Genomic DNA, 15989 nt, shown 5'->3' with positions numbered 1-15989 from the left:
GAGAATGAAATATTGTCCCCAATTTTGACTGTGGCCTGTGGGTCAGGAAACTGAGGATCCAGTTGCAGAGAGTGGGGCTTAGTCCAAGATCACTAAGTTTAGTAATCAGTCTCGAAGGGATTAATAGTGTTGAAAGCCTTTTTGATAAACTTTGTTTATGCTCTTATTTTGTGCTTTCTTTTCAATTTTAAATTAAATTTTTGATAATAAATAAAAGTAATTATGTCTACTGTGTCATAACTGCAGTGGTTACATGAGATAGATTAGTTTTGGCATTTAAAATTGGCTGCATGAGTTACCAATGATTCTAGTGCATCTTGCTTTTTCTTATATTCCAGATATGACAATGGCAACTGCAACACCCCAACATCACATTACACCTTCAATCAAAATAGAACCGCAAGATCACTACAATTCCTACAAACACAGTGGAAATTCAGTTGTTGAGAGTTACACAGTGCTTGGTAGCTGTAGACCCTCCAACGCTTACAGTCTGGGAAATGTCTATCCTTATCATTCTTACTATGCAAGGCCAACCCTGCCTTCCATTAACAATTTTCATCCAAGGTATTCATTCTCATATGGATATTATGGTTATACAAGTGACCAATTATTTCCCACATCATTCCTTAACTATGGCAGAAATGATACAAGACCAGGGAGTTTCTCAGGAAACAGCTTTGAGAAGAAGCCTGATGTACAGGAGCTGTGTGCTAATTTCAATCTTGCCCTCAGAAGTAACAGGATTGATTGCTCCGAACAGGCTGCGGAGATGACACCAAAGCAGAATCATCAACCCATGTTCCAAGGAGGATCAGGATTAGTTTCTCAAACATCGTTATCTACAACATCCAATCAATCACATCAAATACCTGAGGAAGTCAAAAGAGTTCCACAAAATGCAAACAGTGTCAATCGATTTATCAAGCAAGAGCCAGATGACTCTGTTTCCTATTCACAATCCTGTCGTGGGATATCTATGAATGTCCATGCAGTAAGCAGTACCTTTTCTCCTCTACAAATGCCACCTAACATAGCCCATCAAAGAAAATCATGGGATATGTTTAAACCAAATGGTAGTTTAATATCAGCTGGAACATCTGGTCATGAAAAAACATGGGGCTTATTCAATCCTACTGATAATGCCAACTTAATTAACACAAATGTTCATGAAAAATGGAATTCGACAACATTGAATAGGAATGCAACAGGAATACCTGCAACAAATATGCAAGAAAAGCCTTGGAATTTGCTTACAGATAGCAGAAGTGCACCACCAGTGCAAAGTGCAAATCTCCAGGAAACAATGTGGGATTCATTCAAAACAGGTGAAACCAGATCACCACCCTCAATCTCATCTAATGTGAATCTTAAAGACAAATTATGGGAACCTGTGAAAATACAGAACAACTTGTCAATTATATCAGGACCTAGTCTACAAGATAAACCATGGGATTTGTATAAAATAAGTAACAGTAAGCCCTCCGTATCCAGCATAAACCCGCATGAGAAAGTATGGGGTGAAAATGGAACGATGTTACCCAGCACAAATTTGGAAGGCAAGCAGTGGGATCTTTACAAAGTAAATGAAAATAAGTCAGTATTACAGAGTGCAGACCTACAGGAACAACTGTGGGATCCTTACTGCATGAATGAAAGCATGGAAGATTTGCCTCCTGAGAATGTTAAAGAGGAAGAAGAGGAAGTTTGGTCTGACAGTGAACATAATTTTTTGGATGGGAACATTGGTGGAGTTGCTGTGGCACCAGCTCATGGTTCTATTTTAATTGAATGTGCCAGAAGAGAGCTTCATGCCACGACTCCATTAAAAAAACCAAACCGGTGTCACCCCACACGGATATCGCTTGTGTTCTACCAGCATAAGAACTTAAATCAGCCAAACCACGGCTTAGCTCTCTGGGAAGCAAAGATGAAAATTCTTGCAGAAAGAGCAAAACAAAGACAGGAAGAAGCAGCAAGATTAGGTTTGCCACTGGTAAACACCAAGCTTCTTGGGAAAAAACGCAAGTGGGGCAGTGCACCAACTGCAGATATTGAACATGACAAAAAAGACTACTTTCCCACACGTCAGGCTATGACCATCACAACAAACACTGTTATCACTGTGTCTTCATATGCCTATACCCAGGTAACAGGACCCTACAACCGCTGGATTTGAGATATGTACAACCTTGCGGCCATTTTACCTCACTACAGCAGCTGTTTCTGTTGCTGGTTGCGGTGCTTTCCTCTGATGAATATACTGTAGAGGGGAAATTCCACTCAAGTGCAAATCATCTCGAAAGCTGCACTCTGAGCAAAGAATTTTAATTACAATTGAAAATTTCCAGTTTTAGTAATCTAATTTATATATCTACATGTTTTTGAACTTATAATTGCCCATCATACTGAGGGGTAAAAAGAAAACTTTCTATGTCAAATTAGAAGAATAGTATTTATTGTACACCTTTTGTTGTCTATGTTGTTCAAAAAATAATCATTTGTTAGAGAAGCAGCTACTACTTCAGGGCCAGGTTAATTCTGACAGATAATAACATCTTGACCTGTTGAATTATATGTGTAGGGCATCATCTGAAGCAAAACTAAAAGAAATTGGTGCTTTTAAAAAGAATAAGTTTACAGCACAGAGTTCATTTTTTAGTCACAACAATAAAAATCATCGACACAACCCTTAGCCCAGCAACTTAAATTTGTAAATGTATTTCGCTGGCCTGGCTTGTTGGTGCTCTAAACCTTATTAGCCTGATGTTTCAATTGAAGCATCAAACACATGCACTTATATGTAAAAAAAATTCCCATTGTGCCGTTCAGAGGTAGACTATATGGCAATTACTATCATGGTGCTCCTCCAGCTCATTGTTTTTACAATTTTCATAACATCTCATTTCATTGAAAAAAGAAATTTACAGTACATCTAATGTACTAATTAAGGCAAGCTTAATTGATAATCCTGACGTCATTTTATGATTGATCATCCAGTTGTGTTTCACGAATCATCTAACTTGTAATTGCAGTAGAACCTGTACTTTCGTTATCTCAATTTGTGAGCAGCCGTTTTTCTGTCTCAGCTGTACCAGTGCAAACAAAGATTGATTAGGTAACCACATTAACAAAATTGTTTTCTTTTATTGCAACTGCAATTAAAATAAAACTATTTGAGAATATTGTAAATTTAGACTAAATCATAGATGCAACAACAGAACTGTACCATTGATTACCAAATTTGTGTCTTCTGTCAAGCAAACTAAAATTTTTAGAGCTTCAAATGTACTAAAGATACATATTCTGCTTCACTCAATTACTAAATATAGGGTTTACTATGATGACAATGTACCGCCAGTCTAAAAGGTATGCCTGTCACTATTTTGTTGTTATTAGAACTGCATTCAGGTGCCTATTCAGATTGCTGGGATTCGCATGACAGTTGAGTTGATTTTTGTTGTTTTCCTCATTTTTACACATTGGTATAAAAAGAACAGCAGGTTGTGTATTTCACCTGCATCCTATATCCTCCAATTTTAAACTGTAAATATATTAAAAACATTTTAAAGCACTTTCACATTGATTTTAAAATGACAACTTGAAGTAGTTTATTTAACAGATAATTATTGGGAGAACTACTGTAAATAGCTGCAGAATTTTTAGCAAAATATTTCTCCACCTTCCTACATTTTTCCCCTAATCTTCCAAAACCATGTTTAGACATTAATAATAAATAATCAGTTAGTAAATTGGTTCTTGAAACTACTCATGTTTTGACACTGATTAAAACCAAAAAAGTAACTCGAGTTAATTTTTGGGATTGCTGAAATACTTATTTTGATTAGAAACCATTATTTAAATAGCTCATTTAAAGTACCAGTTATTTTGCCACATTGAAGCAAGCATAGTGATGTCAAATTTGATGCATAAATCACAATTTGTAACTGCTTAATTTACACAGTTATCAATCCAACCTACAGTATTTCTAAAGCAGATGTAGAAATAAGGAGTGTTTTATGATCCAGGCTTACTATACTTAACACTTGTTTCACCTTGCAATCAGTTGGTATTTATCCAGTTTCACATTTTAAAATGCATGTTTTATTTAATATGAGTTTCTAAAGTGGGGTATTGAATTACTTGCATGAAAATAGATCTACTGATTTTTGTATAAAAACTTAATATTTTTGACCAAATTTCCTCCGCTGAGCTTTTGTTCAGTTTTGAGGAATTGGCTGTACAGTTTAAAAATGGCACTTTTCTTTCTCTATTCCATCGACAGTATACAAATGTACATCCAATGTAATGTTTGACATACATCAGAAAGTACAGCAATTTTAAAAAAAAATCAATTGTGTACATCACAATGCAAGTTAATTCAATCTTAATTTCAAGTATAAAAGGAAATGTAATAAAGATCTACTGTTCCTCAGGCATATTGCCCTCTATCCTCCACAGAAAGAACTATAAATATTTCAATTTTGGTGGGGTTTGATTCAAATGGATTCATGTGCCTTCCTTGATTATTTTGCGTCTAATGTCCAAAGTCAACAAGCCAACTGATGAACAAAATTTAAGCCTTATTTCTATCCCAATACAAAGTTTAAAGTCATTCCAATATTGGATAAACAATATTCAAATGCATATTATTAGCTGGACATCATATTCCCCAATCTGACTATTTAATCAAATATTTACATGATATACTGAAGATTCATAGTTTGGATTCTACCATCAATAGAAATATTGGTCTAAATTATATTATAGTTCACATGTCACAGACACCATTCTTAAATTACCTCAGATCTTAAATTTGTTCAACAACTGAATGTGTTTTCTGAACAGGTTTCTGAACACGTTAATCTTATGAGGATTATACTAACATTTGCCATGTTCGGAAAGTAATTCCTAAAGCTTTTCAGGCAATAATGGTGTTATAAGACCATTAATGAAAGCTTATTTTGAAACACATTCATTGTTTGCATCATTAATTATATTATTCCATTCAAGGTTGGATTGATTCCACCATATAAAATAGAATGACCAAATTATTAGCTTTTTGCCCTCATTTCATCACTTTTATCGCAAAATGTTGCTATGTTTCACAAGACTGTGTGAAAGATGAGTGCTTTGACAGAGCAGGACTAATATAGCCAATTATCCTCCAGGCATTTACCACCCTGCAGGTAACTTAATCCTTTTCCATACAGTGCTCATTTTAGCAACTCTGCTCTGAACTGAGGAAGAGATTTTTTTCAAGAGCTGATGTTCAAAACACATGATCCTTATTTGAGATTTCAATAAACTGTCCGTGTATCAGCTATCAAATAAGCTATTAAAAAACAACTGATCAGCTTGATACACAAAAATGTAGTACTGAAAGGATTGTTTGAAATGTTATTGCACTCCTGCATGCCAAATTGCAGCAATGTTTCAAGAATAATGCGAACTTTTCCCCTTACCCCGAATGTACTTAGGCCAATCTATAAAAGATTGCGGTTTATAAGAATCTATTCCCCTTGTTACTAAAAGTGCAGTGTAAAAGCTCTCCTGAACAACAGGTAATTTTAATTCCTGAAATTAAACCTCAGGCATTATTTCTATACATGCAAACACTAAAGGGTGCTAAAATAAATAATTAAATGTGAAATACCAGCAATATTTACTCACTGTAACAGCCTGACATAACTTGAATTAAATGCAGGATAGCATTTCTTACTGATTCATAACTTAATGTGGCTAAATACCACTAACATGCTACTTGTATTTTTGCTGGTTAATTGTAGAGAAGTACAGTATTTGCTTTCGAATCTCAAATGATCTGAGTTGAGCAAATTTGTCACTGACAAATATATTGTCACTGATAAAATTTCAATGCAAATGTCACATTAGGTTTTGTACAAAACAGAAGTGAAAGCTGCTCATTAAAATCCATTGTACTGTGAAAATCAAAAATTCTTGAAAAAAGAAAGCTAAGATCAGAATTTGGCTTTGAGCCTCATTCAGTGAATATCAGTAAACTACTTAAGCCTCAAAACTAAATTTCTAGCAGCAGATCTTTTAAATTCTTTCATGTGATAATTCCCTCATCAAATGTCAAATGCAATGTTGAAACCTCTAAAATAGATAAGTAAACCAACCAGAATGAATTAAAATCAAAGAATCATGAGAATAAATGATCCTCATGTTTTAAAGGGAATTATTTTCAAGGGAAAAAAAACTTGCAATGAATTATTTATGTATAATCTTTTGGTGAAATCAGATTAAAATGCATCATTACATCACTTGCATGCAACTTTGCTGTGGCAGGAATGATAAACTGCTATTTTTACTCTCCAGACAACAAAACATATGTCACAAACATATTTGCAAGAAGAAAATAAGGACCAGCTCTTCAAATCAATATCTAATGTCAGACCCAAACAGATAGTGATGAATTAGATTTAAACACATTGAAGTAAATCATTTCTTTAGAACATAATGTAGAAAGAAAATGATTTGGGATTCCGAAATCTTTAATTTGCACATTGTGCAAGTAAACCTTATCTCGTGATAGAATGCTGATTGCCAACATTGAAATTCCACTAGCCATCAGCTCATCAAATAGAATGGCATTTAACATTGCCATTGAGTCCTGGCATTATTTAAAGAGATAGTCCTCACTTAAGTCTGGAAAAATATTGAATATTAAACTCAGCAATGTTGTCAACAGACATTCAAAAATAGCTTGGCAGTAAAAAAGCACAAAACCAATTGAACTATATTTTCTGCTGAACATGAATCAGTGAAACAGACTTTGAGAATCATTTATAATATGACCTGCTGAAAGGTGCTACAAAAATCTTCAATAAAGTGCTGCAGTGGTCAATGTAATATTCACACACTTTCCAAGATTAGAAATTTAATTTGGAGTTAAAATATTTCCAGTGTCACAACATAAATTTCTTGTCAGAAAGAAAATTTATTCAAAAAATCCTTACATTACAGCCTCAATTTAGTTTAAGGAGACATTTATCAATACTTCGCAACTATTGTTATCAGTGGAGACTCACACCGCACTCAATTATGCGTGGTGACAGAAAATGTTCACAATTCGTTAAACAGAAGTTTTGTGTAGAAAATGTGACTTCTTCGAGGAAGTATGTTAAATGTGTGTATTTTTGGTGCAACCTTCTTATCGTAAAATGATTTAAGGCAGCTCAGCTTCATACAGCATTTCTGGTTTTTTCAATGACAAAGATGTTAGCTTTTGTTACCCATTCTGAAGCAACATGCTTGCATTGCCTGTGCTCAAATGTTGGCATAAATTTATGCTTTATCCATGTGGCTTTATTTTGTATATCAGTATTTGTAAATATGAAGTATGTTTTAAACTTCTTTCAAATTGCTTTTATATTTTCTTTTGTTTTATTTGAGGTGCTATTCAATTTGTCCAGTCAGGTGTTCCTCCCCCTTTTTTTAATAAATGTTTGTGTTTTGGTTGTACAGAAATATGGATTCTGTTTGGTGACTTCCTTGTCCTAAAACCCAGGAATATGTGTTTTCTACATTCCTTGTATAACTTCTAACATTAGGGCAATCTTGCAGTTCAGATGCAAATAAGCATGGCTTTCAAAAAAACTGTATTTTCAAAACCGACAAAATTGGGCATGCTTTCTTCACTTTTATAACTCTGTTTTTCTGGCAGAATGTATTTATGCATTTCCTTTACAGGCAAGAGGGTACATTTTTCAATAGGTAAATAGGAAAAAGTAACGTGGGTATTCCCACACAGATGCTAAATTTTAAAGATTCACGGGTAAAATATTCCATTTTTGTTGCATTAGAGCCACTCCTAGGGTTGACTTCAGAACATTGTATTGCTTAGATATACATTTCTTGCTCAGAATGACAAAAGACTTGGCTGGGAGTCAGGGCTTTTGCATCCTTGTTAGGAGCTGGTGGGTGACTGAGCAGTCTTTCATATTCCCTCATCTTGCAGATTATATTAGGGAAAATGGTCTGGAAACACAGTAATAAACTACACTGTGTACACTGTTGCATTTGAATTTTATCTGCTGCAACCCATGCAGACCAAATAACAATTAACACAATGACATCCAGCTTTCAAATGGAATTATCTTGAGCAGGAATATCCTCAGATATTAGCACAATTGACATGTTTTAAATATCAGAGTTAAAAATCTCACAACACCAGATTATAGTCCAACAGGACCATTTGGAAGAAGTAGTTTTTGGAGCGCTGCTCCTTTCGCTACCTTACGAAGGACCAGTGCTCCGAAAGCTACTACCTCCAAATGAACCTGTTGGACTATAATTTGGTGTTCTGTGATTTTTAACTTAGTCCACCCCAGTCCAATACCAGCACCTCCTCATCTTAAATATCAGAAAAAGTGACTTATGCTTTTGACAATGATAACTGCATTTCAGACCAGGCAGTATTCACACTCTGCCATCTGGCTCAAATTTCATTATCCCTGTTGAAAAAGTAAGTGCATTCACAGAGCTCTACTTTTAACAGTAAATACAGGTAACACCTGTATTTTCTAAGCATTTAAGTTTACTTCAGGTAAGAAACTCAGCTGGTTCAATGGACCTTTGAGCCATTTTTTTTATGGCAGTTTAATACACCTGAATTTAATGGTGTCCAAAGCAAGCTGTGTGAGACAACTGCCTGTCAGGGCTGGCTGTGGAGTTCAGGGATGGTTTCAATGTTACTTCTGAAGTCAGTTCAGGTTCTGACTCCATTGCAACTTGCTGCAAAACAAAAATGCTTAATGATGTCAACGATGTAATATAGAGACACCTTTAAACACATCAAAACACTGCAATTGTGTTACTTTTTTTGGGTGATTTTGGAGGAGGTATCGTCCTTTCTCTATTATGGAAGAACATAGAAATGATTTACACATTTTCAGTTGCCCTGCTCAACTGAATGTTACATCAAGGAGCTAATGTATATACTTATCTTTATTTGTGGAAATTGTAAATTCCTAATGGCTTGCCAGTATTCCAAGATTGCCTCAGATCCTTGCAGCATGTAAATCAGCAAGCACCTTTTTGATGTAAAAATATCCTATTAATCATGTGGTTGGTGGAAGGACATTGCAAGGGTTGCAGTTCCAGTGAGCTACTATGTTGTACACTTTGTATATTCTTGTAAAGAGAAAATTACTCTGCTTTCCTTTTAGTGATTTGGCTTTCATATCTTTTATAATTTATCTGTACTGGCAAGGATACCAAGTGTGGAAAATATGAATAAAAAGCTGAAATGATTTTTGCCAATAATTGGTGGTGAATAACAAGCAAATTAGTATGGGATTCCATATTTCACTTGTTTACAATAAAATCAGTCGGAACAGTACTTAAATCTGAATTTCAATGTGATATGTTTTGAAAATGAATTTGTTCCTTTAAACAGGATATTTGACCAAACACCAATAATTTATAGTTTTAAAGAGTGTGTCTTCCATTTAACTTGAAAGGCAAATTTGAAACAAGCTCAAAATTTCCATAAAACATTTTTAACTGAACTCTTGCCAAATTGAGACAATGCTTACAACTGAAAAGTATACTTTTAATAGGCCTGAAACAAATGAATAAGTGTTGCACTTTGTCATGAAAGATGTCACTTCCTAAGATTAAATATTTGTATTTAATTCAAATTTTGTTGCTGGAAGCTGTATATTATTACTTTTTGGATTATAATTGTCAGTTAAAGTTTTTGAAGAGCTCAGGGCTATAAGCTTCTCTGTAAAGAACAGTTTATTCCTGAGTGGAAAATATGGCTTTGACCTGTTTAATTTTTTATGGAAAATATGGACTTAGGAAACCATTGCTACTTTGAATACCTTTGGACAATGCAAGTATAGGTATTCCACAGACGTCGTCAGAGTCGGGTTGTTTTTGCATTGGACAGGTAAAAATAAACTTGTGATGCATCTTCAGGCACTTGCTAACCATTGTTTTCTTATAGCCCTGAGATCAAAATCATCTTAACAGAACAAGATTGAGTAGTAACCAGGGTTTTGGACTTGAGCCTCAGTCTTGAGTACATGTATTTTATGTCTTAGTAGAAATGTTTTAAGAACCTGGAATATCTAACATAATTGAAACATTGCCCTCATGATTTCAAATTCTGCTTCATAATTACTAATTGTTTAATGCAGCAAAGCTGTGAGACAGTTATCATCTTGTAGATTTAATTTTTGCCTTATGGCAAATAAATGGAAGACAACTCTTTAAAACTAGACAATGAGCTGTTTCTTTTGAGTTCACCTGCAGTTGGCTGTAAATAATTATAATTAAGAATGCTGCAGTTTAACTTTTATGGCACAACCACTGCTGTAAATCTTGCACAGTCAATTCAAAGTCATTTTGATATGTTTGATTGAAAATCTATATTTAAAATGGTGCAAACATATTCAGTTCTGTGCTTCTTTTAATTTGCTTTATGTTGAAAGAAGTATGATGTTAATATCCCAAACTAATTTGAATAGTTGCCTAAAGAAAATAAAACATAGACTATTGTGTGGTCTAATTTAACTTTACTTTCCACTCTGACATCAGGGATACTTTTAACTGCGATGTATCGGTATGCCATCTCTGTTTATTTTATCATACATCTTTCAGGGATTTTATTTTTGGCTTACAATACTTCTGTTCATGTTGTAAGTGTGACAAATAAGCTTATTCTGATGCTTTGGTTAACTAAAAAAAACTTTGTACATTATGTCAAAGCAGTAGTGTATAATGTTCTAAAGCCTATTGTCTTTTTTATTATTTTGTAATGTATTTAAGGAATTAGGGGTGAGAAAAGATGATCATGAAAGTATAAAACAATAGGAAAATATTGTTCAAATTTGTTTCTTTGTATTCAATTGTTGACCATAAAAATGTTATACATACTGTATGACAAGTTCCTCAGATTCAAGAGGTTGACTTGTAACCCATACTTGAAACTTTCTTTGGAAATGTCACTGTCCGCTACTTGAAATGAAGTTTGCAGTTTAATGGATGAAAGTAGCATTTAAAAAGTCCAAATGGAATAGGATCTTATGTACCTTACTGCAGATATTAGTACAGTAAATATTTTGCTGAAAGTTTTATTTTGGGTTGATTTATTCTTTAATTTTCTTTGAATTCTTTTTCAATGGTCTTATTCAGTGGTCTATAATTGTATTATTAAGGCTCTGATTCAAGACTAGGATTCTTTTTAATTTGTACTGTATTGTATACAAAAAGGTTGTTTGCAAGAACTTCCTTGTAAATGTATTCTTCATGATCATTTTGAAATATTGTGGGTGTTTTAATAAATTTTATATTTATTTTTTGCACTCAAAGCTTTGACTTTTGTTAACATTTGTGAGACTCAAAATTGTATTGAGGTATTTGGACAAGACCACAATTATTATTTAACACATCATTAGTTGACACCACTGATACATTGTTTGCCTTTGAAAATGAAAGAAAAAATCAGGATTATCTACATTTCAGCCATGCATGATCTGTTTTTAAAATTTGATTTAATCCCTTTCTATTAATATTTCAATGTTGACATTTTGAGAGCTTTTATGTTATGTCAAGGAACTGAAGAATCCACTCTTAGTTTAAGAGCTATCTGATCAGCTAAAAAATAAAAGAATTGAGGCAGGACAAGGTTATATGACTCCTCAACCCTTCTCTGCCATTCAATAAAATCATGGCTGAGCTGATCTTGGTCTCAGCCCCTTGAATATATTAAATGATTTAGTGCCCATCTGGAGAATTCCAAGGTTTTACAGAATTTCTTCTCAAAGTACATTCTCTTCTCCCTCTTAAATGAGTGACTGTGTCTTCTGAAAATTGCCTCCTAGTTCTAGATCCCTCATGGGAGAATATATCTATTCAGCATTCATCTTGTCAATTCCTGCAGAAATTTCAAGAAAATCATCTCTCGTTCTCCAAACTCAAAAATCACATAACACCAAGTTATAGTCCAACAGGTTTATTTGGAAGCACTAGCTTTCAAAACGCTGCTTCTTCAACCACCTGTTTGTGATTTTTAACCTTGGGCGAAATTGAGGACTGCATATGCTGGAGATTAGAGCCAAGATTAGAGTGGTGCTGGAAATGTACAGCAGGTTAGGCAGCATCCGAGGAGCAGGAAAATCGACGTTTCCGGCAGGAGCCCTTCATTTCTGATGAAGAGCTCCTGCCCAAAACATTGAGTTTCCTGCTCCTCAAATACTGCCTGACCTGCTGTGCATTTCCAGCACCACTCTAATGTTGATTTTTAACGTTGTCCCCCCCCCCCCCCCCCCAGTCCAACACCAGCACCTCCAAATCATGCCTTCCAAACTCCCGTGAGTAAAGGCCTAATGCACTCTACGTTTCCCCAAAAGACATACTAATTATCCGAGCAATGACCCTCATTAACTTTCCCTCAATTGCCTCCACATATACACTTTCCTAAATAAGGAAATCAAAACTTTATATGCATATTCCAGAAATGGTTCAGCTTTGTCCAGTTTTTTTTTCATTCGTGGTTTTGGAGCAATATTTTCTGACTTTTATACTCTAAGCCAATTAAGTCAAACGTTCTCTGTTTTCCTAACTATTACCTTAACAAAGTTAACATCTGTGTTTCATATACAAGGACACCCAGATCCCATTGTGTTGTGGCACTCTGTAATGCATCTTTTGGTTTTCTCATATTCCTAGCAAAGTGCATAACCTCGTATTTTCCAACATGACTATGCATTTGTCAGTTTTTTGTTCAATGCTTTAACTTATCTCAAGCTATTGGAACTCTTTGGGCTGAATTTAACAAGCCAAAGTACAGGAGTAAAGTTTCTCAGCAGCAAGCACAAGCCAAGCTCGGGTGTGAATCGGCTACCTTCAGGACGAAAGGATACAGAAAATTTCTGCTTTTAAATGCCCTGTTATGGAATTATTAAGTGGGACCGTGAGCATTTTGCTTATGGTGAGCAAACGTGGGGATATGAGGAAACCATTGGAGCCAGATGCTCCAGGCCTTAGAAGTGCTGCAAGCAGAAAAGCCAGCACTCACAATTGTAGCTAACCTCCTTCCCTCCCCAATCCACTTGTTCCCCAACCCAAAAGGGTTTTTCCTTTTAGTATGAAATGGCACTTTCACTTGGTGGCATCACCATTTTTTGAGGAACAGAGGACTTTTCTGGGAAGAGAATTTGTTTGATTAAAAATTTTAGATTGCATTTTAATTAATTTGCCCACCAAAGACTTGTGGTCTGCTAGCATCCTCAGCAATGTTCACATCTGTGGTGCTATAATGGCTTGAGAGAATATGGCCCTGTGATTGGGCCAACAATACTCAATCGATTAAAAAGACAACTCGAGGAAAATCAATGAGCAGGATCCCTGCAGTCTTGGGATTTGTTCCATCCTGATATCAGGATTGTGAAAACAAAGTAAAATTCAGCCTGTGTCCTTCTCACAAGATGCTTTCCAACAACTTTGTATTGATTGCAAATTTGGCTACATTACACTTGAGTCCTTCATCTAAGACCTAAGTGTAGATTGTGGAAATCAATCCCTGCAGCAATCCCACTCGTTACAGATCGTCAATGATCCATTTATCCTGACTCTCTTTTCCTATTTGTTAATGAATCCTCTAACTAGATTTATCCCCACCATATGAGCTCTTGTGAAGCACTGACACTTCAAGTATTCTGGGAATCCAAATCTGCCCTTTTATACCCTCTATTTCCCTTTCTGATTACATCTTCAAAAGCTCTGACAGGTGTTGTTCTAAGAAAGAAACAATGACAAATAAATATGATTTCAGATGGAAATGCTCGGTTAGATGTGACAAAAGTATTAATTATTTAAACCATTGACGTTCTGTCACTTGAAAAGTCAAAAGGGTGAGTTAGCCATTTGAGGGTGGGGTTTGAGGATTTCAGGGTCCTGCAGAACAGGGAATTGGGTCATGCGAGGTGATTGAATTAGGTGGAAGCTGAAATTGCAATTTTCCAAGTTGTTTGAGATGAGATAAAGTCAGCACACCATCTGCGACATATCAGGCTTCACGTTATTGTATGGTGTACTGCCATGTGTAATACATTTGCAATCCATAAATATTTGTATCCAATAAACATTTCCTTAATTACACCTTTCCTTCAAGATAAAGCCTGTGCCATACCAGAATCTCATGGCACCCAAATCACATTGATTTAAAGGTGACATGCAAGAGATGACTGTTTTGCGTATTTGATCTAAGGTCAGAGAGTTCTTTTACTCATTGGGGATATGGACTTCACAGGCTGAGCCAATTTTTATTATCCAACCCTAGGATATCCTTGAGAAACTGTGGTCCGCTGCCTTCTTGAATTACTGCTGTCCATCTGATGTAGTCACATCCACAATGGTATTCAGGAGGGAATTCCAGATTTTGATCCAGCAATTTTGAAACAATGACAATGTATTTCCGAGTCAGGTTAGTAAGTGACTTAAGAGAAAATGTTCATGTGGTAATGCTTCCATGTATCTGCTGACCTTTTCCTTCGAGATAGTAGTCATCAAAGGCTTTGAAGGTGCGATCTAAGGAGCCTCAGTGATTTTCTATAATCCATCTTGTAGAAGGTATTTTACTGCTGTGACTGAGCATCAGTGGTGGAGGATGTGAATGTTTGTGAAAATCAAGCCAGCTGTTTTGTCCTGGTTAGTGTGAAGATTCTTGAGTGTTGATGGAGCTGTTGATGGACAAATTCCAGGCATGTAGGGGTAGTCCATCTCACTCTTGTGCATCATTGAAATTGACCAGGGATCGGCCAGATAGGAGATGAGTTATTTACTGCACTGATCCTAGCCTCTGACCTGCCCTTGTAGCCATGGTATTTATACAGCTGATACAGGTCTGTTGATGGTCATGGTCACACCCAGGTTGTTGTTAGTAGGGATTCTGCAATGATAAAGGCACTGGATGTTAATCGGTGAGAGTTCTCTCTTGTTGGAGATGGCCATTGGCTGGTATCCAAGTGCTGCAAACAATACTTGCCACAGGCTGTGTGGGTGTAACTGCATTGGTGGAGGTTTCTGATGAGACAGGTGATGGTGCTTTCTCCAGAGATATTTTTTTGTTGATGGAGATGTGGGTATCATTGGTTTTATTGCTCAGCCCTAATTGCCCTTAGGCTGAGTGATTTGTTCATTTCAGAAGATGGTTAAGAGTCCATTACTAGGCTGTAGATCTGGACAACAGGTAGCTTGACTGGTAAGGGTATTTGTGAATCAAAGAGTTTTTTTCGATGATCAAATGATATTTTCATGGTCACCATTACTGATACTAGCTTTCAATTCCAAATGTTAATTGATTTTAAACTCTATTAACTGCCATTGTGGGATTTGAACTGCTGCCCCAAAAGCAAGGACTTGAATCTTTGGATTATTCATCGATATCATTATCTGCACACCACTGTCTCTCCCTCAATTGGCTTCATCATCCCCAGAGGTCCCAGAAGGTTGTGTCGTGTTTTTCACAGACCTAACCTATAGAACAGATCCACATTATGATTCCTAACAGTGTGACCACTTAACCTTTCACATGGGTCTACATCCTGTGTGCCCATACAGCAGCATAAGGATAGCTGGATCTTCCTTTTTATGAATAGTTGGTACAGCTTTGCATCTGCAATCATCCACCCCACTACCACAACAATTTCCACTACTCTTAGCTGTCGTGATAAGTTTGTGGTGAGTGACTTCATCTCCTGTCTGACTACTTTCCCTGGGATTATAAATACCTGTCATGCATAATGAAGGACCACTTTCACCTCCTGGAAACACCCACCAAATGTATTGTCAGAGATACTGCTCTCGGATTGGGCTGATCAGCCATGCGAGGAACCACAGAACCCATGAATAGTAACACAGAATTTCCGATGTGGACAACTGTACTCATTTGGCGAAAGTGAGGACTGCAGATGCTGGAAATTAGGAGTCAAGATTAGTGTGGTGCTGGAAAA

At 35.9% G+C, this 15989-nt stretch overlaps 1 protein-coding gene across 8 annotated transcripts in view; it reads left to right on the top strand.

Moving 5' to 3' along the window:
- The window catches only part of LOC122543146 (methylcytosine dioxygenase tet3), a 371083-nt gene extending 359738 nt beyond the window's left edge, over window positions 1-11345 (top strand). For all 8 annotated transcript variants that reach the window (XM_043681513.2, XM_087984416.1, XM_087984415.1 and 5 more), the window contains one exon: window positions 339-11345. In XM_043681513.2, coding sequence (XP_043537448.1) covers window positions 339-2179 — 1841 coding nt within the window. In that variant the 3' untranslated portion in view covers window positions 2180-11345. The remainder of the gene's footprint in view (window positions 1-338) is intronic.
- Window positions 11346-15989: the final 4644 nt, after the last annotated feature.

This window comes from Chiloscyllium plagiosum, unplaced genomic scaffold (assembly GCF_037043375.1).
Source record: "Chiloscyllium plagiosum isolate Xiang-an unplaced genomic scaffold, Cpla_swu_hap1 HiC_scaffold_48, whole genome shotgun sequence".
In the NCBI taxonomy this organism is placed as follows: Eukaryota; Metazoa; Chordata; class Chondrichthyes; order Orectolobiformes; family Hemiscylliidae; genus Chiloscyllium; species Chiloscyllium plagiosum.
The sequence above is the reverse complement of the archived record's forward strand: the minus strand, read 5'-3'. Positions and strand labels throughout refer to the sequence as shown.